At 40.4% G+C, this 24,184-nt stretch overlaps 5 protein-coding genes across 7 annotated transcripts; 1 reads left to right on the top strand and 4 right to left on the bottom strand.

Annotated features, from left to right (window-relative positions):
* Window positions 1-105: 105 nt before the first annotated feature.
* syt5a (synaptotagmin Va) lies at window positions 106-3,620 on the bottom strand. 2 transcript variants are annotated; one of them, XM_049743922.2, is made up of 10 exons: window positions 3,381-3,616; window positions 2,676-2,836; window positions 2,467-2,481; window positions 2,182-2,363; window positions 1,885-1,971; window positions 1,646-1,813; window positions 1,407-1,574; window positions 1,200-1,317; window positions 957-1,090; window positions 106-878 (listed from the first exon to the last, which is right to left on the bottom strand). In XM_049743922.2, the coding sequence occupies exons 1-10, from the start codon at window positions 3,515-3,517 to the stop codon at window positions 669-671; spliced, it is 1,380 nt and encodes a 459-aa protein (XP_049599879.1). In that variant the 5' UTR covers window positions 3,518-3,616; the 3' UTR covers window positions 106-668. The 2 variants fall into 2 exon arrangements, with proteins under 2 accessions (XP_049599879.1, XP_049599880.1); XM_049743923.2 differs by lacking the exon at window positions 2,467-2,481 and having other exon boundaries at window positions 3,381-3,620.
* A 334-nt stretch (window positions 3,621-3,954) lies between these two features.
* On the bottom strand, window positions 3,955-5,364 carry LOC125983081 (ferritin, middle subunit). Its single transcript, XM_049743972.1, has 4 exons — window positions 5,067-5,364; window positions 4,594-4,740; window positions 4,391-4,516; window positions 3,955-4,321 (listed from the first exon to the last, which is right to left on the bottom strand). Exons 1-4 carry the CDS (start codon window positions 5,166-5,168, stop codon window positions 4,166-4,168), a joined length of 531 nt encoding a protein of 176 aa, XP_049599929.1. The 5' UTR covers window positions 5,169-5,364; the 3' UTR covers window positions 3,955-4,165.
* A 651-nt stretch (window positions 5,365-6,015) lies between these two features.
* On the bottom strand, window positions 6,016-11,064 carry aldh16a1 (aldehyde dehydrogenase 16 family, member A1). The gene is made up of 17 exons (XM_049743978.2): window positions 10,711-11,064; window positions 10,140-10,239; window positions 9,951-10,077; window positions 9,694-9,851; window positions 9,444-9,521; window positions 9,158-9,345; window positions 8,937-9,095; window positions 8,712-8,870; window positions 8,467-8,620; window positions 8,322-8,397; window positions 8,080-8,185; window positions 7,853-7,977; window positions 7,596-7,766; window positions 7,199-7,403; window positions 6,898-7,083; window positions 6,686-6,811; window positions 6,016-6,608 (listed from the first exon to the last, which is right to left on the bottom strand). Exons 1-17 carry the CDS (start codon window positions 10,798-10,800, stop codon window positions 6,435-6,437), a joined length of 2,382 nt encoding a protein of 793 aa, XP_049599935.1. The 5' UTR covers window positions 10,801-11,064; the 3' UTR covers window positions 6,016-6,434.
* Window positions 11,065-11,295: 231 nt separating this feature from the next.
* Window positions 11,296-20,573, top strand: LOC125983039 (histone acetyltransferase KAT7). 2 transcript variants are annotated; one of them, XM_049743888.2, is made up of 15 exons: window positions 11,296-11,505; window positions 12,655-12,799; window positions 13,096-13,269; window positions 13,924-14,205; window positions 14,273-14,355; window positions 14,530-14,616; window positions 15,267-15,365; window positions 15,442-15,531; window positions 16,618-16,809; window positions 16,892-16,981; window positions 17,104-17,244; window positions 17,316-17,409; window positions 17,509-17,655; window positions 17,996-18,102; window positions 18,296-20,573. In XM_049743888.2, exons 1-15 carry the CDS (start codon window positions 11,491-11,493, stop codon window positions 18,392-18,394), a joined length of 1,845 nt encoding a protein of 614 aa, XP_049599845.1. In that variant the 5' UTR covers window positions 11,296-11,490; the 3' UTR covers window positions 18,395-20,573. The 2 variants fall into 2 exon arrangements, with proteins under 2 accessions (XP_049599845.1, XP_049599844.1); XM_049743887.2 differs by having other exon boundaries at window positions 11,297-11,505; window positions 15,442-15,552.
* A 413-nt stretch (window positions 20,574-20,986) lies between these two features.
* Window positions 20,987-22,341, bottom strand: LOC125983092 (tachykinin-4-like). Its single transcript, XM_068653493.1, has 5 exons — window positions 22,135-22,341; window positions 21,582-21,678; window positions 21,412-21,444; window positions 21,280-21,333; window positions 20,987-21,213 (listed from the first exon to the last, which is right to left on the bottom strand). Exons 1-5 carry the CDS (start codon window positions 22,255-22,257, stop codon window positions 21,179-21,181), a joined length of 342 nt encoding a protein of 113 aa, XP_068509594.1. The 5' UTR covers window positions 22,258-22,341; the 3' UTR covers window positions 20,987-21,178.
* Between the last annotated feature and the right edge of the window lie 1,843 nt (window positions 22,342-24,184).

Genomic DNA, 24,184 nt, shown 5'->3' with positions numbered 1-24,184 from the left:
ATACTGATGATTTTTAATTTGGCGGTATAATAGTGATTATTATTCAAGCAGATTTTCCAGAGGCGCGTGTATGTGAGCTAGAGACTAAATCCACACAACCATCTGTCACGGAATTTGAAATATTCAATTTAATCATGTTTTATTTACACGTATATCATCTTACACACGTTTTCTTTTCCACACACAAAGAATGAGAAACAGTCAGGAATTGGTAGGAATTCTAAATATCTAACCGGGTAAACATACATAATGCAATCTCAAAAAGTGAGAATATTATTGCCTCATATTTTTCTTATGATAGACCCGTGTAAACACATTTTACTTCAGGAAGGATTCCTTGAAACAAAAATCTAAAACTCATTTACAAAGACAAAATAATGATAGTACAAAGATGTTATTGCAATTCAAAATATGATCTAATAAATGTATTTCACGATCCTAAACTTCAATCCCGCCCTTAGATAATCAGGGCAGCTCTGTGAAATATTGATGAAAGTTGGCAAAGTGCAAAGTTTTTGCTCACTAAAATATGACTTTGTAAGAAGAATTGATTTTTTTTTTTTTTAAAGGATTTTAATATCCGTGCCAGCCATTGTAGATCTGCTGTCCACCAAAAATCAAGCCCTCAGTGTCCATGTATTGTACGATGTGATTTTATTTGAGTTATTTTAGCGGATGGGAGCCTTGAGGGCAGCATCGACCTCCTCCTCCGGCTGCAGGACGTGCCACTGAGCCACCGGACGGCGTGGATTGGCCAACATGTCAGACCAGTGACGCAGTCCGACGCCCGAAGCGCCGTAACCGATCCAGCACTTGCCGATGGGGTCGTTACTTCCCAATTTGTCATAATCGTACACCGTGATGATCACCTGGACTTTCTGTGGGGATGAAAACAATATTTTTTTTAAATGCTATATAAATATCGTTCCTTTTGGACCAAACGATTGTTTACCCACCTGGATCTGGGAGAAGGGGATCTCAAAGCTGAAGCTCTCGTTGAAGTATGGATTCAGAGTGTTTTGTTTTACTGATGTCTTCTTCTTCTTCAGGCGCTTTCCATTGTGCTGAAGAACCACTTTAACAAACGGATCTGTGGAAGAAGCAAAGTTCATTTTCACCAAGACTACATTGTGTCTGTAAGTTTGTCTCTATTTTTATTTCTTCCAAATGACTATGGTGTTTTTTTTATGTGTGCCCACCAGATAGTCCTCCAACATCCATCTTCTTCAAGTTCTTGGCTTCCATGATGTTAACGGTTAGCTTGCCAGCCGTGGGAACGTAGCGGAGAGAAATGCAGATGTCTCCGAGCTTCTCTTGCTGTATTGAAAGGAATACAAATAATCAGGTTAGTTTTATCATTTCAAAACCACTCAAAATTTCAATGAAATTTGAAGATAAAAAAATACCTCTTCTTTTTCTCCTCCAATCAAATCCTTCCATTCGTGGATTGGCTGTGCGAGGTCTATGCTGTTCATGGGAATCTTGATCTCACCGATGACGTCATGTTTGCCGAATCGGTCAAAGTCGAAAACCTGGAGCACCAACGTCTGACCACCCAACTCTGTGTAGGGTATCTTGAAGGAACGAGAAGGTCCAATTTTAAAAGGTAAGAAGGCTTGGTTGTTATTTGAACAGTACGACACACCTTGAAAATAAAGGTCTCATTGAAAACCGGACAGAGGTTCTTGCGCTGGACTTTGGTTTCAAACTTTTTCTTCTTGTCCGGCAGCATGTAGACTTTAACGTAGGGGTCTGAAGTCCCGCCCATGTCCATGGCTGCCAAGTCCTGAGCCTGGAGGATGCCTACTATCAGCTAGGAGGAACAATGAGAGAAGCAACAACATGAGTGGAGGTACGTCCAACTTTGATAGACTACCTGTGTACCTGGTTATCCGTGAAGTTATAATCCAACGTGTACTCCAGTTTGCCAAAGTTCTCTTTCTCCTCCTCTTCCTTCCCGTCCTCACCTTCCTAAAAGAACCACAAGCTGTAATTATGAAACATCTCATGTTGATGTTACAACAATCTGTTGGCCATCTAACATACAAGGTGGACGTCACACTTTTAGGGGCGTGGCCTAATGATGTCAGGAGCTTAGTCATAGGTGAGAATCAACAAGGGAGCACTGGATACTAAAATGCTCATAAAATACTAAAATAAATAAATAAACAAACTGCTTACCTTCTTGTCTTCTCCGTCCTCCCCTTCTTTCTCCTTCTTCTTGCGTCCTCGCCCGGCCTTTCTTTCTCTGACCTTCTTGGGCTTTTTTCCCTTGTTGAAGCATTTCTTGTAAATGCAGAATCCCATACAGGCAATTAGGGCGAGGACCACCACCACAATGGCACCTACTGCCCACATGGGCACTGAAAAAAGAAGGGAGGAAAGCTTTATGATGGATCGTCCCAAACTTTTGCCCGAATGAGTGTTTTAGTATATTAGAAGAAAGTTTCATGGAATGACACTTACAATTGAGTTTATGGTCTGGAGCAGAGCACAATGGTCACATGACAATGAGAAATGGGAAAAAAAAAAACACAAATGGAAAGTGAGATGACAAGATCTAATGAGGGAGAATGCTAAAAATATTCAAGACACAAAAAATAACCTATATGACCAATTTGATATTTAAAGATAAAGCAATCCTCAGATTGAATTGAATATATTTTTTCACTTACTGGGTAAGTGTGTGAGCTCGTTGAAGAACTTGTTCTTCATGCTCTCAAACTGGTGGTTGGAGTGATGTGAGGGGGGCGGAGGTGGCGGGGGCTCCTTGCTTTCCTCCTCCGCTGCCCTGCGGAGTCGCGCCCCCTCCATGCTGAGCATCCGCATCATTGCTCTGTGGGAAATATCGTGTCCCAAAATGTATTTGATAAATTGAATTTATTTTCCAATACCATTCAAAGTATTTTCCCCATCAACAACAACTGCATGAATTAATTAATTTACTCTATTTACATCACAGGGTGAAATTTAATTTTATTTTGTTTAAAATCGTATGTGTGAATTTCAAGCTGTGACTTGAGCCCCTCGCCTCAATAACGAGTCAGAGTAGATGTCCCCGTGTCACCGTGAAAGCATTAGAACAAGATTAAGTAGCCAAGGTAATCCAAAAATCCCAGGGTTTAAACAAATTAAGCAGTTTTTTTTTCCTCTTGGAGCCTCCTGCCCATTTTCCCCTCACGATGCACCATTAATTAATTTGTTGTCAAATTTGAATATCTCATAGCTGTTTTGTTTTTCTTCATGTGGAGGATGTTTTCTTTTGGGGGTCTTGAAAGACATTTTGCTTTTTTTATTATCAACATTATGTCAAGTGAACATGGCCTCTGTAAAATAATATAAATATATCATATAGATAAAATAATATAAATACGACTCACCTATCTTTGTCTCGGTCAGTATTAGGCATCCAAAGGTAGTGAGCTCCAATCAAACAGTGTTGCCTCAAGGGAAGTGGTTGTCCACAACTCTTTCTCTCTCTCTCTCTCTCTCCCCTCCTTTTTTTTAATCTCCTCATTATCCCTCAATACCAACTCCTTACTGGCCATTCTGCACAACATATTTGGTCTTGAGGCTCTAATTTGATGTTACAAATCTCCTTAAAAAAATGATATTTTTACAAGGATTAACCCATTAACACAATCTAAAGTTTAAATGCCAAAGGCAATTGTATATGTAGTGAAATCCAAAGCATTGTAGTTCGTATCTTGTACCACTAGAGGGCAGACTAAGACTAAATACTGGTTGAGTCCTGCAGAGGAGTGTCAGATTTGTTCTGATTTTTCAGAACCACGTTGGAAGCCACTTAAGAGGCTCCGTGTTAATTCAAAGCAGCTGGCTTTGTAAAAACTGTTATGAATTGAAGAAAATAGACAAGAATAAATTAATGGGACTAGGTTCCTAAAGCAGAGCATTTTGAACAATGCTTATGTAAATGAACAAAGAAAGGGTTAATTCCAGCTTAATTTTTTTTTATTCAGTGTAGTGCATAGCATCTCTTTACAACAGCCACTTGAGCATTTGACAAACAATTTTCATCATCCCATGAAACCACCTAAACACATGGCCCTTTGTTAACCAGATTAAACAGTTGGCTAGGTAGAGAATGCTAATGAAGGCCCATTTTGATGAACATGACAGGCCTTCACAAAAAAGGGACATGCATTTAGCTCTTGCCCCCCAGAGTATGCTTGTCAAACAGGTACTCTGCCATCTTGTCGTTTCCAGCATCCATTCGGCTCAGGTTGGTGATGTAGTCACCCAACTTCTTTATGGCCTCCACTTGCTCATTCAAGTAGTGGCTTTCCAAGAAGTCGCACATCTGTGGACACCAAAAGATTAGGAAAAGTAATATTACGGCCAATGAGTAAATGTTAATTTGCAGACTTACATGTGGGTCCACATGTTCAGAGGCCAGTTTGTGCAGTTCCAGCAGAGCCTGGTTGACATTTTTCTCCAACTGCAGGGCGCACTGCATGGCCTCAAGTCCACTCCCCCACTCATCACGTGCTGGTTTCTAGAGAAAAGCACAAATAGAAATTATAACACAAAATTTGAAGCAGCACCATCTTTTATTTAGTTAGTAGTGCACACCTTGATATCCTGGAGGAAGATACGTCCACCCCTTTTGTTTTGGAAGGACAGGAGCTTATCAGCATGCTCCCTCTCTTCTTCACTGTTCTCCTTGAAGAAATGGGCAAAACCTGGAAGGGCCACGTCATCTCGGGAGAAGTAAGAGGCCTAGCATTTGAAAATAAAATTAATTAGATCGGCTTCTGTGAAGCAATACATTTAATTATACCAATTGTAGCAAATTCACTAAAAACAGTAGTCTACACGGGACAATGTGGGAATCTGTTTGGGCATATTTAACATTTATTTTTAATAGAACAAGTAAGGCACATTAGTTGGCCTTTTCCACCAGCTAGCAAACAGCAGCCGGAAATGCCTTCTTGGGTCAGTCAACAAAAGAGCACGTTGTCCATTTGCTCTGCATACAAATTGCGTTCTAACCTCGTAACGTGACATCGGTCTTTTTTCTTTTTTCTCTCGACAGACTTACTTACCATTGAGGTGTAGGTGTAGGAAGCGAATAGCTCCATATTAACCATTCGGTTAATGGCGGCCTCACAATCCTGGTGGTAGTTCTGACGCACTTGAGACTCCATCTTAGCTGGTAGGTTTTCTCCTTTTTCTTACCAAAACCAAAAGTACAAAAATAGAACTTTGCGTCAAGTTAGCTAAATAACACAAAAAGCTGCTATGAAGTAGTGGGGTGGAAAAAAAGGGACGAAAGAAGTTCCGTTCAAACACTGTTGAAGCAAGAACTCTCAAGCGACTCTCCGTGTGGAGTTAACTGGAAGGACCTCAATTTATATTCCTCGATCTGATGACTGCTGTGACGTCAGCTATCACATCCGCCAATGGCAGCAGGTTTTGGGAGCACGTGACAATATTGCCTTTCCAGCCTATTGCGTCACCTGAATGATTACCATATCAGTTTTTGGCTAGACTTATTGCATGTATGAAAATGAGACTTTAAATCAAAAGCAGATGCACCTCGTAACGCAAGGAAAAAGAATATTCAAGACCTCACAATTGCTGAGTCACGATTACTCAGCAATCCCCCCCCACCCTTGCATGCTCAGTTTGTTTTGATTTGTGCTGACTCACTCCTAGACAAATGTTTTGCATCTACCTCAACTGGAAATGTTGCTGTGTCATTGTCATGACTCAGCAATCTGAAATTGCAAGCTGTCCAATGACTGGGAGAGGTCTTGTGACCATGACAGCACATATCGGAAGGGAAGTTAACACTCCATGAGACTCGGCTAAAAAGGATTGCACAAGATAAATGGAGAAGTGATGATTAACAGTCACGATGCAAGTCAGGGAACGTTGATTCCAACACTTGTTTTCCCTATAATGGCCCAATCTCATTACCTCTGTATATATAATTCTACCAAGATGACGCGTGTCAAAAATCTCAACCGAGCATAGACAAGAACACAGAAATGCTGCAAAATTACTTTTAATAGTAACTTAAATGGAACGTGTACTAGAAACAAACTTAAGTTTTTTACGTGTTTACAAATCCAAACAAGTGCATGTTTCTCAAAAAGGCAGTAAGGCATTGTATTTGATACAAAATGTGTCTCCCTTGGTAGGTTACACAACGACAGCAGCTTAATCCTTCATTTTATGTAGAGTACAATTTGTCAAGTCCTCCCAAGATAACATTGTCACCAAATGTGATCGTTGTCCTGTGTAGTTGTACAATAACCTTTGCCCATTACTTCATTCGAGATTTATAACAGGCTATTTTTACAGCAGAAAGTCCCTTTGAAATGATTATTGAATTAATCTTTAACTTGCCTTGAACCCTACAGTGAACATTTTGTCATTTTATTCATCACACTCTTTCTATTATCATTTTAAGCTGTAGGAATCCACACGCTCTTCCACTGGACGGCATTTCTCCACAGTTCCTCCAGAACAGATGGATGTGTCCAGTCTCCACCACAATGCTTCCCGTCCTTGTCCTTCTGGCAGAACAGCCGCAAAGTTTTTAGCGGGCTGGTGCAGGTGTACTGGAGGTACTGGCAGCCCTACAACGAGAAAACGGGATCATGTGAGCTGCGTAACTTCATGTTGACTTTTTTGAAGGACCTCAGATAATGCTCACCTCACTGTTGCCCCAATACCAGATGGCCTTGATGACGCTGTGATTGGCCAAGGCCTTTGTCAACTGGTTTCTCCTTCCTGTAATGATGCTCACTAAGCCTGCTGGCAGATCTGAAGACAGGAGCACCTAGATGCAGAGCATTGGCAGTTCCCACACATTTAGGGACAAACATCTATTAAGAAAAAAAGATTCAGGGGCATTATTCCTCTTACCTGAATAAATGCTAAAGCCGGAAGTGGATATTCCTGACTGGGCACCATGACGATGGCGTTGCCAGAGGCAAGGGCTGCTCCAAGAAGTGTTACCATGGAGAGGAGGAGATGCTTGTCGGGAAGGATCACACCCACCACTCCCAGGGCTTCAGGGATGGAGAGACCCGTGCCAGACTGTGGTACAGGCTGAGCGACAGCAACCACACCAGATGTTAAAGTAAGTGTGCATCAGGAGAATTTAAAACTCACTTAAAGAACACTTTTGAAAAAGTATGACTTTGTACAACGTTAAAGGCTTCACCAGAGTTCCGCCGTGAACTTTGTCACAATAGGCAGCCCAATCACGGAGTCGGGCGATGCTTAGCTCCACTTCCGAATCAGCCTCTTCCATAGGAAGACCAGTTTGGGTACTGATTGACGACGCTATGTCCTGCCTTTTTCCTTCAAGCCCCTTGGCCAGCGACTGAATAGACTGGGCACGTGCAGATGGACTCTTTTTCATCCAGCTAAAGGAGAAAAGTCAGAATGGTAATTATGCAGATTATCCAGAAAAATCAAAATCATGACCGTGACAAGTTTGGTAAACACTGTTTGAGAACACTGTGTTTTGTTTTATTAGGCAAAAAAAAGAAAACTTAGCTCCAATGTATTAGTCAACATGTTTTGATTTGTTTGTTTGAATTAAGTTGGTCACTCACCCTGGTTGAACTTTGATAGCTGCCTCCACAGCATTCCGGACATCTTTCGGGCCTCCATCAGGACAGTGGCCTAGCACACTGCTGCCCCCTTGTGGATGCACTACTAAATTGGCACCAGACTCCGATTTGCAAGCTTTGCCAGCAACAAAATGTGAGTAGGACTTCAGGGTACTGAGACGAGACATATACAATCATGAATATGCTTATGTGCAAAATTAAGTTGTGTAAGAATAACCATATTTAAACAAACAACACACCCAGCGGTCTCGTCGGGAATGATAACTGGCGGTGCGTCGGTTCCAAACTTGGCGTAGTCCAGAGCAACAGGGGAAGCACGAGAGGGAACGTAGGATGATGATGGCCGCAGAAATTGATAAAGACCCTGAAAAAAGATAGAAATTGCAGAATGATTGTTTAGGCTTCAAATATAGTAGATACCGCAAAACTATCTCATGCAAAAGTGTCACAAACTAAGCAAACAAACCTCCTGGCCTCCATCAGTGCATGTGCCGCTGTCTTTGTGACCAGAAACAGGCAGACACGGATCAGAGAAAGGGTGTGAGTTTACCCACACTGAGCCAACAGACAGACTGAAGAGATACAGAAAAAAAAAAAAAAGATCTGAACATCATCCATTGGCATTCATGATTTGTAAAATACTAAAGAAATGCAACCAGGGAAAAGTCAGATTATTATTTTTTTTTTTATCTGTGTGAATGTGCGTGCCTCTTAGATGTTTCCAAAGCCAGCGTGAGGTCTTCAGTCCAGATACATGCTGTTTGGCCATGTGGACTGTGGTTCCCTGTGTAGAACGCAAGAATTTTACGCATAAAATACTTTTGATGCATCTACTCTACAGAGGCATCTTTACCCAGCGTCACTGCCTCGGAGTTACTTCTGAAGGTCATAAGCGGAAGCAGTGGGCCAGGAGATGGCATGACCACACATGACGAGGACGGGGCCGCTCCGCAAAGCACCGTTGGAGGATATTGCGTACCAGAGGGGACAGCGCAGGACTGCACCAACTGAGGTATGAAAAAACAAAATGAAATGAGCTCACGGTGTCAAGTACCTGTACATAAAATCATGAGATCAATAAGATGTTTTATGACTAACCGTGGCCCCGCTATTTTGAGCATCCTGCACTGCGGCGTCCACGAGCACCCTGACATCATCACTGGGCAGCGCCACGCATTTCAAGCCTGCCATGCGCAGCCTTAGGCGGGCCGTCACACTTTCAAGCACGCTCTCCTGCACGCACAACACCCAATGCACCTGCGGAGACAAGGTTTTTAAAACAAGTATCAAAAAATTGACGAGCATAGTGGATACTTAACTCACTTCTTTCTTCTTTTGGAAGGCAGTCTCTAACACGTCATCCACTGCACTGTTGATGTCAGCAGACTCAAAAATGATGATAGGGCATGTGGCGCCAATGTTTGGGGATACAGATACTGGAACCCCCATCCCTGCTGTGGCTTTACACAGCTTCACAGCATCCTATTTAAAAAAAAAAAAATCATAAGTTTTTGATACATGTGAGCTCACTTATCGATATCTACCTGTTTGTTGCCACTGTAGGTGACGTAGCTGATGCTGGAGTTCTTGGCTACATGAGAAGCAAGTGACATGTCAGTGCCAGTTAAAACACTGAGAACGCCAGCAGGAAGCCCTGCACTCATAAAAAGCTGAGCCAATAGAAGTGCCGGAGGGGCGGTACATTGACCGGGGGCAACGATGACCGAGTTGCCTGAGGAGGAAGAACATTTAGGTAAATCAGTCAATGTGACATCATCGCATATGAACCAAAAATCACAATGAACTAAGTATCGCAAAACTTTTTTGTACCCATTGCCAATGCTGGTAAGACTTTGAGCATCAGGGAGTAAAAACCGCAGTCATCAGAGACAACGACTAACACCACACCTGTAAAAGAGGAATAAGATATTCAAAATGGTATCATATTAATTAAAATGTGCTGAGTGTAGTTTGACGACAGCATTTACAAACCTGTTTTTAAAACACTTGTAAATTTTGGACAAAAATATAACAAGTCTATTTATTTTTAAAAACAGGACCAATGGCCCAGCTCACACACCCAACGGCGTCCAGTTGGCGATCAGAGTGTCTCTAAGCTGAGCCCAGCCGCTGTAGTATTGCAACAACCTGATGAGGCTGGAGGAGGAGCAGGAGGCTTGACAAAGGTCACACAGCTCGGCCACAGTCTGCCCATGCTGCCCAAGAGTGCTCGCCAACCTGAGGACAGGTGACACACATCCTAAAACATGCACAAACACTTGTAGAAGCATTTCAGCACTTTTAGAATCCTTTCAGCATGTTTTTTTGGGTATGTACCTGAGCAGCACTTTGGACCTCTGGTAGCAGGACAGGCGACTCCAAGACTCAAAGCCTTTGATAGCAGACGATGCACACTGCGAAATATCATCCTGCACAGCACACACTGTGCTGCACACCAGATCACCTAAAAAAAATTCCAAGTTATTGTGAACTGTGTAGAGTTTTAGGCTCAAAATCGGAGCTCACCTTTCGAGTCCAACAAGGAGCGAGTCTGTCTGTCTACCAGATTGACAAATTTGCCATCAATGAATAGACCCAAAGTGCGGGACTGGTTATCCAGCCATGCCTACAGGGCAGCGGAAAGGCAAACAGTGAGTGGATATTAAAAAAATGCAGACCCCTGTTCAAATGCTTATATATCAATATTCTCAACAAACTTAAAAGTGGCCATTGCACACTTCTGCTTTTCGCTATCTGGCCTTCAAATGATAAAGTTTGGGATTCTGGATATCATGTCTCATATTAAGGGTGGCAATTTTGTGAGATGGTAAACAACAGTGCAGTTTGATATCAAAAGTGTACTCACTGTCCCCCGTGACAGTTCATTGCAAGGTTATTGCGCAATTCAGTCACATGCTTGCCTTGTGAGTTATCAGTTAATGAACTTCACACAGGTCCAAGAGTCTAACGCTGGTTTGTAATACTTTGAATAGTGGTTATTACAGTAGAAGTGACATGAAGAAGCATGCATCAATATGTGGAATTTCAGAACAACATCAAAAACACTATTTTCTTTCATGCAAAATAGTCATTTTACCTGTGCAGTGGCAGTGTTGGAACTTGTAGCTGGTCCGTACTCCATGCTTTGAAAAATATCTTGTACAGTCTTTGTGGTGGTACCAGCCATAATAGTAATAGCTTAATTTTGCAGAAAATCTCCAATATGTCCGTTAATTCTATTCTGAGAAGTTTTAAAGGTCCCAATCTTTGTTATAAAGCAGTAACGCCGCTCCAAGCGAAATCAGAAAAAAAGTCAACACGTCAGAGCGAACGTGCTGCCTGTCAAACCCGCCGACTGACAACTTGAAGCGAGGAAATTCATTTCCACCTACGACAACCATCGTTTGTACAGATATCTGCTATTTAAAGTCATATTGTTCGATGTTTGGGCTGTAATTGTCTTAATTTGCCCTAAAAGTGTTTTAAACCCGTATTTTTGTAACAACAACTTTTTGTTATTTTTTAAAAGGACGAAACTGTATAACAAATTGAAGCGTGAAAAAATTCTCAAAACCTGAGACGGATAAAACAAATATAATATTGATGTATTTAGAGTTATATTCTACGTGAACTCAACATAATTTTAGGCACATAAGGGAACGGTCGAAGCACCTTATCTTGTTTCCAGTCAGGCGGATTTTATCAACGTACCGAGCGTGCGCCTTGAGAGGAAAATCGTCAATACGTTACGCGGTTTTCAGCTGACTTTGCTCATATTGTAACCTGGCGGTTTGTTGTTGTTCGATATTAATGGGATCTGACATAAATTGCTCCCGTCACAGTCATTATTAACTTGGAAAAAAACGATTCTGTGAAAATGCCCCGGAGAAAGGTAAGGCATATCTTTTCTTTGGTGCAAAACAGCCTTTAGAATAGACTGCAAGCTGGCTCCCATAACGTCATCGATTACGTTATCCAATTTAGGATGCAAACTGAAGGGGTTGTAGTAACCAGTGGAATTTAACTACACATTTAGCAGTTTGTGTGCGTTGAGAATACACTCTTAGATACGATTGTGAGTTAATTCATAAGACATGCCCTGTTGAATTTGCTCATCGGCTTAACAGATGTGTATTTCCTGGTTACTTAAATATGTCGCTATATATATATATTTATTTTCACAATTGTAGTTTGCCTTTCGACCTATTTTCTATTATGATTGCGGAGCGTGCGTTGATGCTAACCTCCGTAGCCGCGAATACTTCGTGTTTGGTCGGGACTCGGATGGAACAAGCTGTTCATTTTGAGGACGGTGCGATGCGTCCGTACCAAAACAACACAGTGATTGGTCAGAATCCCAATTAGCGTTGCGCTCATTGGTCTGGCTTTGTAGAGCTCCACCTCTTGTCTCCTCTTATTGGTTATATGCAAATGAAGTGCTGGGCTTCTTGTTATGAAGTGTCAAAAAAGTACGTCAAAAGGGCTTTCGTATTGAGTGACGTTTTCAGGCTAATTGATTTATGAACATTTGATCAATTAGTAAACATTTTAGTAATGCTTTGAATCAATAATTGTTTTCACAACATAGAACTGATCAGGTACCTATTATTATTAGGTACTCCCAGTCAAGCTAGCACGAGCTGTATCAAAAATTCTGTTATACATATTATTATACACAGTTTAATATTGTAAAATAATGTCCATTACAGATTCACCCAAATTGTCAGTTTTGGCAGCTTGCATTTTTGCTAAATGTTGCTTGTTTGAACATAATGATAGATGTGATTACCATCATCCCTTCCATCTGACTTAAGGTCCTAAAATATCCATCTTTGGTGACTAGGTTAATTTGATTAATTATTGACAAGTTTGTTGCGTGGGGATGTGGAGGATATGATGCTCCTCACCCAGGATGGGATCTTTTTTGGATTATCCACTGGTAAAACAAAACAAAATCATAGGAATAATAAACCAATCTGAAGTCTGTCTTTAATTACTTTTAGCCAGGACACTCTTCTAATTTATTTATTTATTTTTACAGAGGACGACAGGAAGCAGCTCAGATGGGACAGAGGACTCTGATTTCTCCGCTGACCTCGAGCCGGCCGAAGCAGTCGCGAACGTGCAACGACGAATTAGTACACGCCTGACTCGCACGTCTCTTCGCCTCAGCCGAGGCACACGAGGTAAAATGTTTGCAAGATTTTTTTTACTATATGCATATGTTGCCCAACTTCGACATATCAAATGTGTTCATGAAGGAATAACATGAAGATTATTTAGCAGAGGTGGAAAAAGTAGGATATTCACAATATGTACTTGTTTAAAGTCAAAGAGGTCCATAAGCAACCCCTCCTTTGTCACAGAAACTATTCTTCCTTTATTCACTGCATTTTCTTATTCTCTTTGATAATGTGGGATGGCATATTTGGTATTCACTTATAACGTTACGGTTCATCTAAACATTTCTACTCTCTTCCAGAAAACTCCAGCACAGCACGAAGCAGTTCTCCTGCACCAGCGGAGACAGCAGCGTCTGCATTTTCCTCAAGACGCAGAAGCACGCGTAACCAACAGGGGGCGACAAACACCACGGCCAAAAAATACCCACTCAGGCAGTGCAGGTTATCTGGCTCAGATACAGAGGTTAATAATGGTAAGTGTAAAAATGACTGGCCTTTATGTCTTACATACACAGGGTGCTAATGACATTATTTCATGTAAGTAATATTGCATATGTCCCAAATACTTCAGCCACTGAAATCTGACATTCTACATTGTACGGTTGTGTTTCCAGTAAATGCCAAACAACATTTCAAGAGATGTATTTGGAATAATCATGGACAGTGTCACCCCGACTTCTTATTTCATTTGCTTCAGAAAGTTTGATATACTGTACCTTTTATCACAGAAGGTTTCTAGCTCCATCTTACCCTGCTGCCACCCAAAAAAAAAAAAGAACGCCTATTTTCATGGCGAGTCAAATGTGTCTGGAGAGGTAGGCAAGAACAAGGACTACAGCATGTTCTGTTATTTGCTGGCCGAGGTCTCGGAGCTCTGCACCTCATGCGCACTCACATCAGTCTTGACTGTAACATTCCTCTGCCTGGTCTCAAAGGGTGTAAAGTACCTGGGTACCAGTGAAATGACTTACTGGGGCTTGGTGACCTTGGAATTAGAAAAAAGAAAGAATAAAAGTTGTAGTCCATAGTCTCCACTTCTCACTAATAAGAGACTCTCCTAATTGAGGCCATCAGATCTTTGCATAGAAATTAGAAACCATTTTAATTGGCCTTTATTGATTCTCCAGGCATAAAGCGGACAGCGGACCACGACGAGACCCCTCCCCGCACCCCCACCGGAAATGCCCCATCTTCAGAGTCAGACATTGAGACCTCCAGCCCTGGGAACGACCTGGTTTCTTCTAGCAATGATGTGGTGGTTTCTCAAGAGGAGGATGAAAGACTAGCAAAGGAGCTTTCGCTGAAAGAAGCCGCCGCTCACGACCTTTCCCACAGGCCCAAACGACGGCGCTTTCACGAGAGCTACAACTTCAACATGAAGTGTCCCACGCCTGGATGTAATTCCCAAGGTAAAGGGATTGTTTCTTCAAATGTCGTGCCTCTGTGCAAGAGTCATATGATCTTCTCCTTGCGTAGGTCACCTGACAGGAAGACACGAGAGACACTTCTCCATATCGGGGTGCCCTCTATATCACAATCTATCAGCTGATGAGTGCAAGGTATTAAAACACAAGACTCTTGATAATGGCAACTGCTTTGCTACATGCTAACAAATTCAGGGCTCCCACAATGTGCAAGTGGTATAACAGGGTCAGGTTGGTACGCAGAAGGTTGTTTTTGCTGCAGGGCTGACTGTCACTTGCCGTCATCACACCGTGTTGATGTTTTGTCAGGGCAAGGTGTCAACTCGCGAGAAACAGGCCGATGAAAGGACGCTGTCTCACCGTCACGACGAGAATCGCCATTCCACCAGGAACCAGGTATGGCGTCGGTTCAAAAAGTATTGTAGTGATTCGTGACTGGCTTTTGTTTTGATCTGCCCTGTGTTGAAATGAGATGTGATATTAGAAAGCATTAAATAATCATTATGTCATTGGGTCAAATTTAATAAAGGCAGGAGATAATATGGAGCCTTAAGTTATTATATATTCCATTGGACATTATAGCCAGAAGCAGCAGAAGCTTCATAAAATCTGAACTTTTTCAATGTTTTTCCTTCCTGAGGCAAGAGCAGACATTAATTGGCGTCCTGTCGGCCAGAGATAAATTAGTGACTGGGCTGCTCGTCTCATCCGATATTTAAGAAAGTGGACTTTGTTTTGTGGTGTAATATAGATGACAAGCCTGGCAGTCGTAAGAAAATATGTAATTAATGTTTTGTTTTTCTCGGACTTCCCTCTACAGTCAACTTTGATTGCCTGATAGAAACTGTAAACAACCGGCGGGCTTTTTACTTTCTGTCTTTGTCGTTTGTACTAAAATAACGAAAGACCACCACGCCAAAGCTAAAAGTACAGCGTTATCTTTGTTTCGCGCCTGTCCCGGCCGGGAGCTGCCCACGTGTGATGTAAACATCCAGGACAGGTTGTTATCTGGCGCGAGCTGGTGCTAACCGTCGGCGACGTGTCAGACCCCGACAGATCGTCAGCTGCGCTACAAGGAGAAAGTGACTGAGCTGAGGAAGAAGAGGAACACCGGTCCCAATAAGGAGGAGAAGGACAAGTATACGGTTTGTGGATGAGACCTTTGTCAAATGCCGTTTGAACATACTAATGATGATTTTAAACACCGGCCTTTGCCGCTAGGATCATCGTCAGAGCCACGGGATAAATCGGGAGCCCCTGCTGGAGAACATCACCAGCGACTACGACCTGGACTTGTTCAGGAAAGCGCAGGCACGTGCCTCGGAGGACCTTGTAAGAGAGAAAACTCATCATCGCCCTCCTCTTTCACTCTTGTTGCGTCGGTTATTTGCCCCCCCACCCCTCTCCTCCTCGCCGGCTCCTTCCCGCCTTCTTCCTTTTTTTCTCTTCCAGTCTGCACAGCCTCCTCTGCAGCCTCAGGAGGAGTCTGAAATATACTTGGTAGATGGAACAATCCCTTTCAGTTATTCTGTGTGTGTTGTTCTGTTCCATCGAGAGCCATTGAGAAGTCAGGTTATTTTGTTTTGACCCTTAAATGACTCCCTATTTCCGAAAGGCAAATGAACATTCAATATGAATGTGACGATTGGGGCCTTAGCGTAGACTCGTAGTGTTGCGTCATTATTATTATAATAGCTTTAATCAGCTTTTCATTCATGTTTCGTAATCACACCCAGAACATAAAACTTCTCAGTTATTAAAAATCATTACAAGTATTGCGGCACACATTCCAATGTGTGACTTTGTTTGCCTCTTTAAAATAATTGAGTGTTTTTCTGAAATATCCTCCTGACCGACGATTAATTAAAAAGCTAAGAAGACTGAAGTACGCAGAGTATTACATTTTTTTTTTCTTTTACAGAGGTTAAATGTTTAGATTTCCACAGAATCATTTCTACACCATTCCTAGGAAATTACAATGGCCCAGTATTGGCGGGCGAGCCCACAGGCTACTCATTATTTTCTGGTGCTACCACCACTGAAAGAAAGCCTTTCAAAAATTGAATATTTGTTTACCTGTGCTCCAGTCTTCCTCGTTCCTCTGCAAGCAGTGGCTCTACTTAATTGAAAAAAAAATATTATTTTGAGTTCTCATCTGTGGGTTGTTCATTTACAATTGACAGGCAGTTTATATGCTCGAGAAAATTCCTGCACTCATCTACAATTTTCTTCATTGTGATTCTGGGTGTTATCTATGCTCTTCCCTGACTAACAGAGTTTTTTTTTTTTTCCTCTTATTCCTTTTTGTCACGGCAACCTATTACCCTGTTCTGTCCTCTTCTACCATTTCCTTTCACTCCCATCTTCATCATCACTCTCTTACCCCGATCATTACAGGAGAAGCTTCGTCTGGCTGGCCAGGTGTCAGAGGGGAGCAACATGATTAAAATTATCGTGTTCGGACGCTACGAACTGGACACGTGGTACCACTCGCCGTACCCGGAGGAATACGCCCGGCTGGGGAGGCTGTACATGTGCGAATTCTGCCTTAAGTATATGAAAAGCCAGACCATCTTGCGTAGACATATGGTAAGACTGATTACAAATATTCCCGTTCACATTATTTCCACAACCGAGCATTTCATTTTTTTTTTTGTCCTTTTCGCATTAGGCCAAATGTGTTTGGAAGCATCCTCCCGGCGATGAAATCTACCGAAAAGGCAACATTTCAGTTTTTGAGGTCGATGGCAAGAAAAATAAGGTAAAGCTTAAAACAATAAAAAACATGTCTGATGAAATTCATGACAAGCATTCATTTGCATAATACAGTTCATTCTTAATTTCAGTGGAGAAATTTTTTAACAGCATTGTTTTTCCCGTCAGATTTTCTGTCAGAACCTTTGTCTGCTGGCCAAACTTTTTCTAGACCACAAAACTTTGTATTACGACGTTGAACCTTTCCTCTTCTACGTGATGACTGAGGTGGACAACACAGGGTGCCATCTTGTGGGATATTTCTCCAAGGTAAAATCTTTCAAAAATGACAACAATTTCGTATCGTTGCTATATTTACGCCTATTTCCGTCTTTGTCTAGGAAAAAAACTCTTTCCTAAACTACAATGTATCCTGCATCCTCACCATGCCACAGTACATGAGGCAGGGATATGGAAAAATGCTTATAGACTTCAGTAAGCTGACGCTCTTTGTTATTTTTCTGTGTTACTCGAGCATTCTATAAACCATAAAACAATCGATTTTAGCATTTTCTTTTTAATTGGTCCTTTTAGGTTACCTGTTGTCAAAGGTAGAGGAGAAAGTGGGCTCGCCAGAGCGGCCATTATCTGACCTGGGCCTTATCAGCTATCGCAGTTACTGGAAAGAGGTGCTGCTCCGCTACCTGAATAATTTTCAGGGGAAAGAAATCTCCATTAAAGGTCAGTGAGTCCATTTTGGAATGTTGAAATACCAAATACGCAAGTTACTCTTTGTCGTTAGTGTTTCCTCGTTTCATGTCATTAAAAGTGCAATTCCTATTCCTATTTCCGGTTGATATTTGCACCGGTTATGGATGCGAGTTTTTATTAAGGCTCAGTCGAATGCATGACATCCTCTCTGCTTTCAACCTTTGGCTGTAGAAAGGTTATGCCTTCTGGAACTGTCATTTTCTGCCTCCAAGCAATTTCACGCGATGTCGGCATCATCTGTGTGGCCTCGTTCAACAATGTTATAAAATGATGTACGCTTACCTTGAATATTTTCTCTTTATACTGTTAGAGATCAGCCAAGAGACGGCAGTGAACCCAGTGGACATTGTTAGCACGCTGCAGTCTCTCCAAATGCTCAAATATTGGAAGGGGAAACACCTCGTTTTAAAACGACAGGTAAGATTGAGCACTGTGTTTGGTCATATGACGCGCTCAAGCTGAGCCGTGATTGGTCGGTACCTGTGCAACTCTGTGGCAAAGTGGCCGCCCACTGAGATGGTTAAAAAAAATATATATATGACAGAAACTTTAATTAGTTAGCATTTTAACTTAATCTAGAGCAAGCTTAACTGAATCCCGCCCGTTGTAGGACCTTATTGACGACTGGAAAGCCAAGGAGCGCAAACGTGGTAACAGCAAAACCATCGACCCCACAGCTTTGAAGTGGACGCCACCTAAAGGGACGTAAAACTGTATTTTCTTTCACACTCCCACAAAAAAAAAAAAAAAAGAAGCAGTCACATCCACTTCTGCGCACTGGTGAGCACATGCACCTAAAATATTCACTGTTGTTTTAAAAACGCTTCCAGCGGCTTTTTACTAAGTCAGATATTGTTGCACTCACTTCTGTTACAACAAACAATAATTATATTTCTTGCCTCTTCGGGTTATGATTATTGTTGTCTAATATTAAAGTCTCTGGATGATTGTCGGACTGAGTAAGAACGTAAGAGAAAATGTAGCAGGCAATGTATTACGTGTCAGATTATTCTGATTTATTTACTCAAACAGTATTTTTAGCATTATCTCGAAAATGTACTACAAAATAGTATAGTCCGTACTCAAATGGCATAGCACGATTTATAATTTTTTGGTTTTAGAAAAGTGTGTTTCAATTACAGTGTTGTCAATACAGGTTGAACTAGATAATATTCAGTAACCATAACCTGAAATTTGCGTGACGGAGCTCTGACTGGGAAATACTTGAAAATAATCATTTTATGTGTTCAGAAAAAAAATAAAATAATTGGCCAGATTTATGCGAAAAGAGAAAGTAGATGCAGGAGCGATTGAAAGAAAGTAAACACTCAATTTTGTTCTAGAATTGTGTAATCAATTAACGTGTGCCAGGTATTTAAACCTATAAGCTATAGCTGCCATTGGCCTTATTTTAACTTTTGTACATCTTTAATTTAAGAAGGGACCTGCCTTGATATCTTTAAGTTGCTCTCTGTCATCAATAGGACATATGTGAGATTTTTAGACCCCCCCCCACCCCCTCCTCATATTTAATAATTTTCTACCTCTCACCACTGTATAAAAATTGAAATATTCCACTTTTGGGCTTCTTTGTTACTGTGTGAAAATATCTTTTGTTGAACATTTTTGTACTAGAGTTCCTGAAAGGAGATGTGTTATTTATGTTTTAAGAATGTGCAAAGTGTAGAATGAAATAGTCAAAGGATTCTTCCATGTGAATAGAAATATTTGTTTAAAATTATGTTTATATTGGGATTCTTAAAAGCTACTGGGTTTTTTTTTCTTACTGAAAAAAAATAAGTTAAATTCGGAGTCATTTTCCTGTAAAACTGGAGTCACACTGCAAGTTCATGTGCCGTATTTGAAAAATCGCCTTATCCATTTTTGAGTGAAACGCTCACATTAACAGGGTATTTATCGATTCACGCTGCACTGGTATTAATAGATGCGTGATACCGATTGTTTTTATCTACATTTAAAAGAGGCATGATTATGATCTGAAGATATGCAATTGTGTTTTTCCTGTTTATTCTGCCATGTATTTCCAAATTGTGCCACTCGAGAGCTAAAAAATGTAACGTCGAGAATAGAAACACAAAATCATAGACTAAAACAAGCAAACTGTTTTTTTCTAAGCTTGCTCAATGCCCAGTTTGTATTTGATGAACATATGTTGGGACAATTTGGAAAGAAGTTTTATTAACAATATCAAAATGGCAGTTAGCAACTTCTTAGTTTAGCATAAAACCTGTCGATGTTTTGGGCTTGTTTGCAAATATTGCTGGTTTAGGGATATCACCCTTGGTTAACCTACTAACTACACGAATAAATTGTAAAGTTTTTACATTGTTTATTCTCTGAATTATTTCCATTGCTAATGCTAAATTCTTTGTTGAATGTTTTGGGGTACCTTCTCGACATTCTGTAGTATATCTTCAAAAGTTTTTATTTCTTTATTTTTTCTGCAAACATTATTAACAAGTGTTGCCAAGGCTGAAGTGCGCTTATTGGAAAGTGCATTTTGACAAACATGATCCATAGGGAATATTTATTCTTGTTTATTTTATAACACTACAGAGTTAGCTGGTTTTGGTTTCTGTGCCTCTCAATTAGGAACAGGTTATGTTTGGTATTTAGTCAGCCAATGGCAGTTATGGACCAGCAGCTTCAGAAACACTTTTACTTTTGGGCATTAACAGATCTCGTGTGTACTTTTCCATCTAGCACCAGCGATGTAATTCCGAATCTCAAAGCACCTTGCTCCGTATTTATAGCAGCAGCAGCAGCAGCCGCAGTGAAGCATAGCTTAGCATCAAACATGTTGCTCTGTTGTGCTTTTGTGTTCTTCCGTCGTTTGCTTCCTCTTCAATAAACACCTACTGAGGTTTCTGGTGTGTGATGTTTGAATTGCATATTACCATAGCAACAATTTACGTACAAAAGAAGGGTCTCACAGATCAGCTTTAATCTAATTTTATCTAATGAAATTTGTGCACGTTAGAAATGAATGCAAGTTCCACCGGGAGGTTTTTTTTTTTTTTTTTTGCCACTTGAGTTAGAAGTTTCATGATTTTTGGTGTAACTAGCTGGATCAATTTATCTAAATTACACCCCATGCTTGGGTTTGCATGTCAGCATGCAGTCACGTGTGGGGCCTTATATAAGCAGTCATGTGCCTTTCCAAATTATATCCAATCAATTTAATTTAAAAGTTGAACTCTTATATATCAAGTATGATCGGTAAAAAGAGGATGCACCTGAGCTCAATTTTGAGCTTCATAATAAAGAATATGAAAATGAAGTAGTATCTACATATGATTCCTTTAATGATTCTTTTTTTTTCATTTGCAAAAAAATAAATTCTTACATCTTGTATTGTTAACACAATGTCCTGTTGATAGACAACACATAGGTTCACTGAGACACTAATGGCAATGATACAGAATTGGAAGAGAGAAAAAAAAAAATCGCAGATGTCTTCTATAAAACATCTTCAGTACGAGTAGGATTTCCACTCCTCTTGCATATCTGGGAAAACACAACAGGAATTGATTAGAAAATCCAAAATCAAGTGACATATTTTGAAATATTTACCTTCATCTAAACTCCTTCTTCCCATGAGCCCTACAAACATCTCCCCTTTATTTCCTGGTTAAGAGAAAGAAGGCATGAGTTAAAAAAAAGTTGAATTGTAACATAAAACATATAGCCGTGTAATAAAATTACTTTTTCTGTCCAGACCGATCGGATGTGATACACCTGGAAGATAGGAAGAATGTAAACGAAAATGAAAAAGGCATAGTGTAAAAGATTCCTACATTAGAAAATACATTAAAAGACATTTTGCCAATCCCTGGAAGCATAGTTATTATGACTATTTTTATGTGTTTGTTTACCCAAGCTCCTTCCCATCAAGCCGTGGAACTGCTGCGCTTTAGAGCGTTTGATGAGGTCTGCCAGACGAATGGTTATGCCCCTTTCTAGTGGGTAGTCCTACACACACACACACACACACACACAGTGAGAGCAATTTACATGTGGCTGTACTGACCAAACAAAGTGAACTTAACAGCTGTTTATAGAGATGGCAGTGGAGCTGTCCGGTGCTGAACTTGAGCATAATTGAGTAAATTATAAAATATTGTCTGGTCTCAATTTTAGTACAGTACTTCTTATAATTAAGATGTCCTATGAAAACAATTTCTAATAATAGTGCCTGTATTATGCCACTAAACATATTTTTGATATGATTTGTTTGCATGTAAAGGTAAGTCTGTATGAATTAACTTCATTATGTAAGAATTTTGATTGCCATTGACGCTTAATCGTGGTATGATGGCGTTTATAACTTTAATTTACATTGTTGTTTTTGAATAGATTAGATAGAAAATGCAATGCAATTTTTCATTTATACGAAATATAAATGAAATAGTTTCTTTAAAGTGTTACCTGCCAGTTTTCCAGGGTCCACACTTCCCTGCCCTCCTCCCGGCTGGTGAGCGGATTTCCCAGTGGGCAAAGAGACTGTGTCATTACAACTAACAGCACAGTGGCAAACGTCCGAGAATCCATGCTCACTTTAAGGCGCTGGTGAAAAACTCCAAAGTAAAAGGTACCCCTATTATAAGCAAAAAAAGATGCTTGTCGTTCGTGTAAGTGGATCAAGAAGAAAGTTGCACCTTTATAAAGCATCTCTTGCTCCTCCCACCTCCCTCACCTCACTGTAAGGAATGAATCGTGTGTCTGTTTTTTTTTTTCTTCTGTCTTCTTTTTTTACCGTACGTGAGTCAGCCACTACCAAAGTGTCGAAATCACCTTAGCCAACTTTTATGTCCTGATTGAGTGTTGATGCCAACATGACAGGCAACTTTTGAATTTCTACCCAATATTATAGCTGGGTATGTAATCACAGCAGCGAGTGAAGGATATATAACCGATTTTCAAATCGGTTTTCATTGCACCCCTGATAAAACTAATTTTCCTTTGATGACATTAGCATTATTCATAATTTTATGTATTTTATTTTTATTGTGTTTATTTTTTATTGGAGACAGCTTTGATAGTATTGTATACAATATATACACTCTCACACACCATTAAAGTAACAAATGTAACACAACAAAACTTTTAGTACCGCTTTTACACAACAAAACTTTTAGTACCGCTCCATTCAAATAATATAAAATAACTATTGTTTTTTTCCCCCACACGGATACAGTTCACATTTACGGCATGTTTTTACTATTAGGTTGATTAATTTTATTTACCAACTAGTTAATCCCATACCCTCCTTTCTTCCGCAATTATGCTGGAATCCAGACATTGTACATTGCCATGCATTTCTGGTTCACCTTTTTTTTTTTTCTACAAGTTCAATGTGACCAAAGTAGAACATCTGCCTGCGCTACTCTCATTGTGGAGTTATTCGACACGACGCTGGGCAGCGCCGCGCTTCACAGAGCAAGAACAGCAAAACCGTTCCTTCTGTTATGTTTACTCACTGTGCCGAGATGATTGCTCATCATCGTACGTCATTACTCAAATGAATATTCATGTTGAAGTGATGTCAGCCACGCGTCTAACATATAGGATATTATTTAATAACTTTCTTAAATAAGGGGAAAAAACACATCCCACGTATCTATATATACATATCACAACTTGTAGTTTGTCTGGAGGCAAGAAATGGCAATTTTACACAGGCACTATTCATGCCTGTAGGATATGTACGGTTGGTTTCCATTTTCTTTTCAAACTGCTCCCTAATATCTATCTGTTGTTTCCATTTAAGCCACAAAACATGCTCACATGCAATGAAACGTCTCCCTACTGACGCAATGTATTTTATTACATGCGTGTGAAAATGTTTTTGTGTGAATCATCACAACAGCTTTTAATGCAAGCTAAATTACATTAAACCATATTAAGAAACATCCCTTCAGGTTTCCAGTGGACAAAACAGGATTCTTTCTGGCACCTCAAGATTAAAATCACTCAATCATTTGCAGGTCTTTGTACTTGCTGGAGCTTTTGAGCATGAGTGAAATAGTGATGTGGGCACTGCACTTCAGTGAGTGACTCTCATGAGGGATGTAGTAGTGCTTCAAATATTGCCAGGAAGGCCAGTAAAAAAAAAAATATATATATATATATATATATAAAAAATATATTGTCAAAATGGATGATGTCCCTTCCTCTTAAATCCATAAAGACATTGTCTCGTGACTTAAAATAAATGTAACTTCTCCTGTAGCTTAGATCTGTGTTATTGTTGTCATCTGTGATCTTATTGGCACAGTAATTGGGCAGCATCTAAATCCAATAGCCCCCCATTGTCCTTACTGTTCCATAATTAATGCTCATTGGCCTTCTTCTCACAGATGAGGCTGCCATCGGGTGCAATTCTCAGCCCCCTGCTTGGGGAATGCAATGAAATCTTTTGTGTATTCTTCTAGAAGAATGGTGTTGATTTGTTACGCTATGCAGTATCTTTGTAAGC

The sequence above is a fragment of the Syngnathus scovelli genome, chromosome 16, assembly GCF_024217435.2.
Source record: "Syngnathus scovelli strain Florida chromosome 16, RoL_Ssco_1.2, whole genome shotgun sequence".
Lineage (NCBI taxonomy): Eukaryota > Metazoa > Chordata > Actinopteri > Syngnathiformes > Syngnathidae > Syngnathus > Syngnathus scovelli.
The sequence above is the reverse complement of the archived record's forward strand: the minus strand, read 5'-3'. Positions and strand labels throughout refer to the sequence as shown.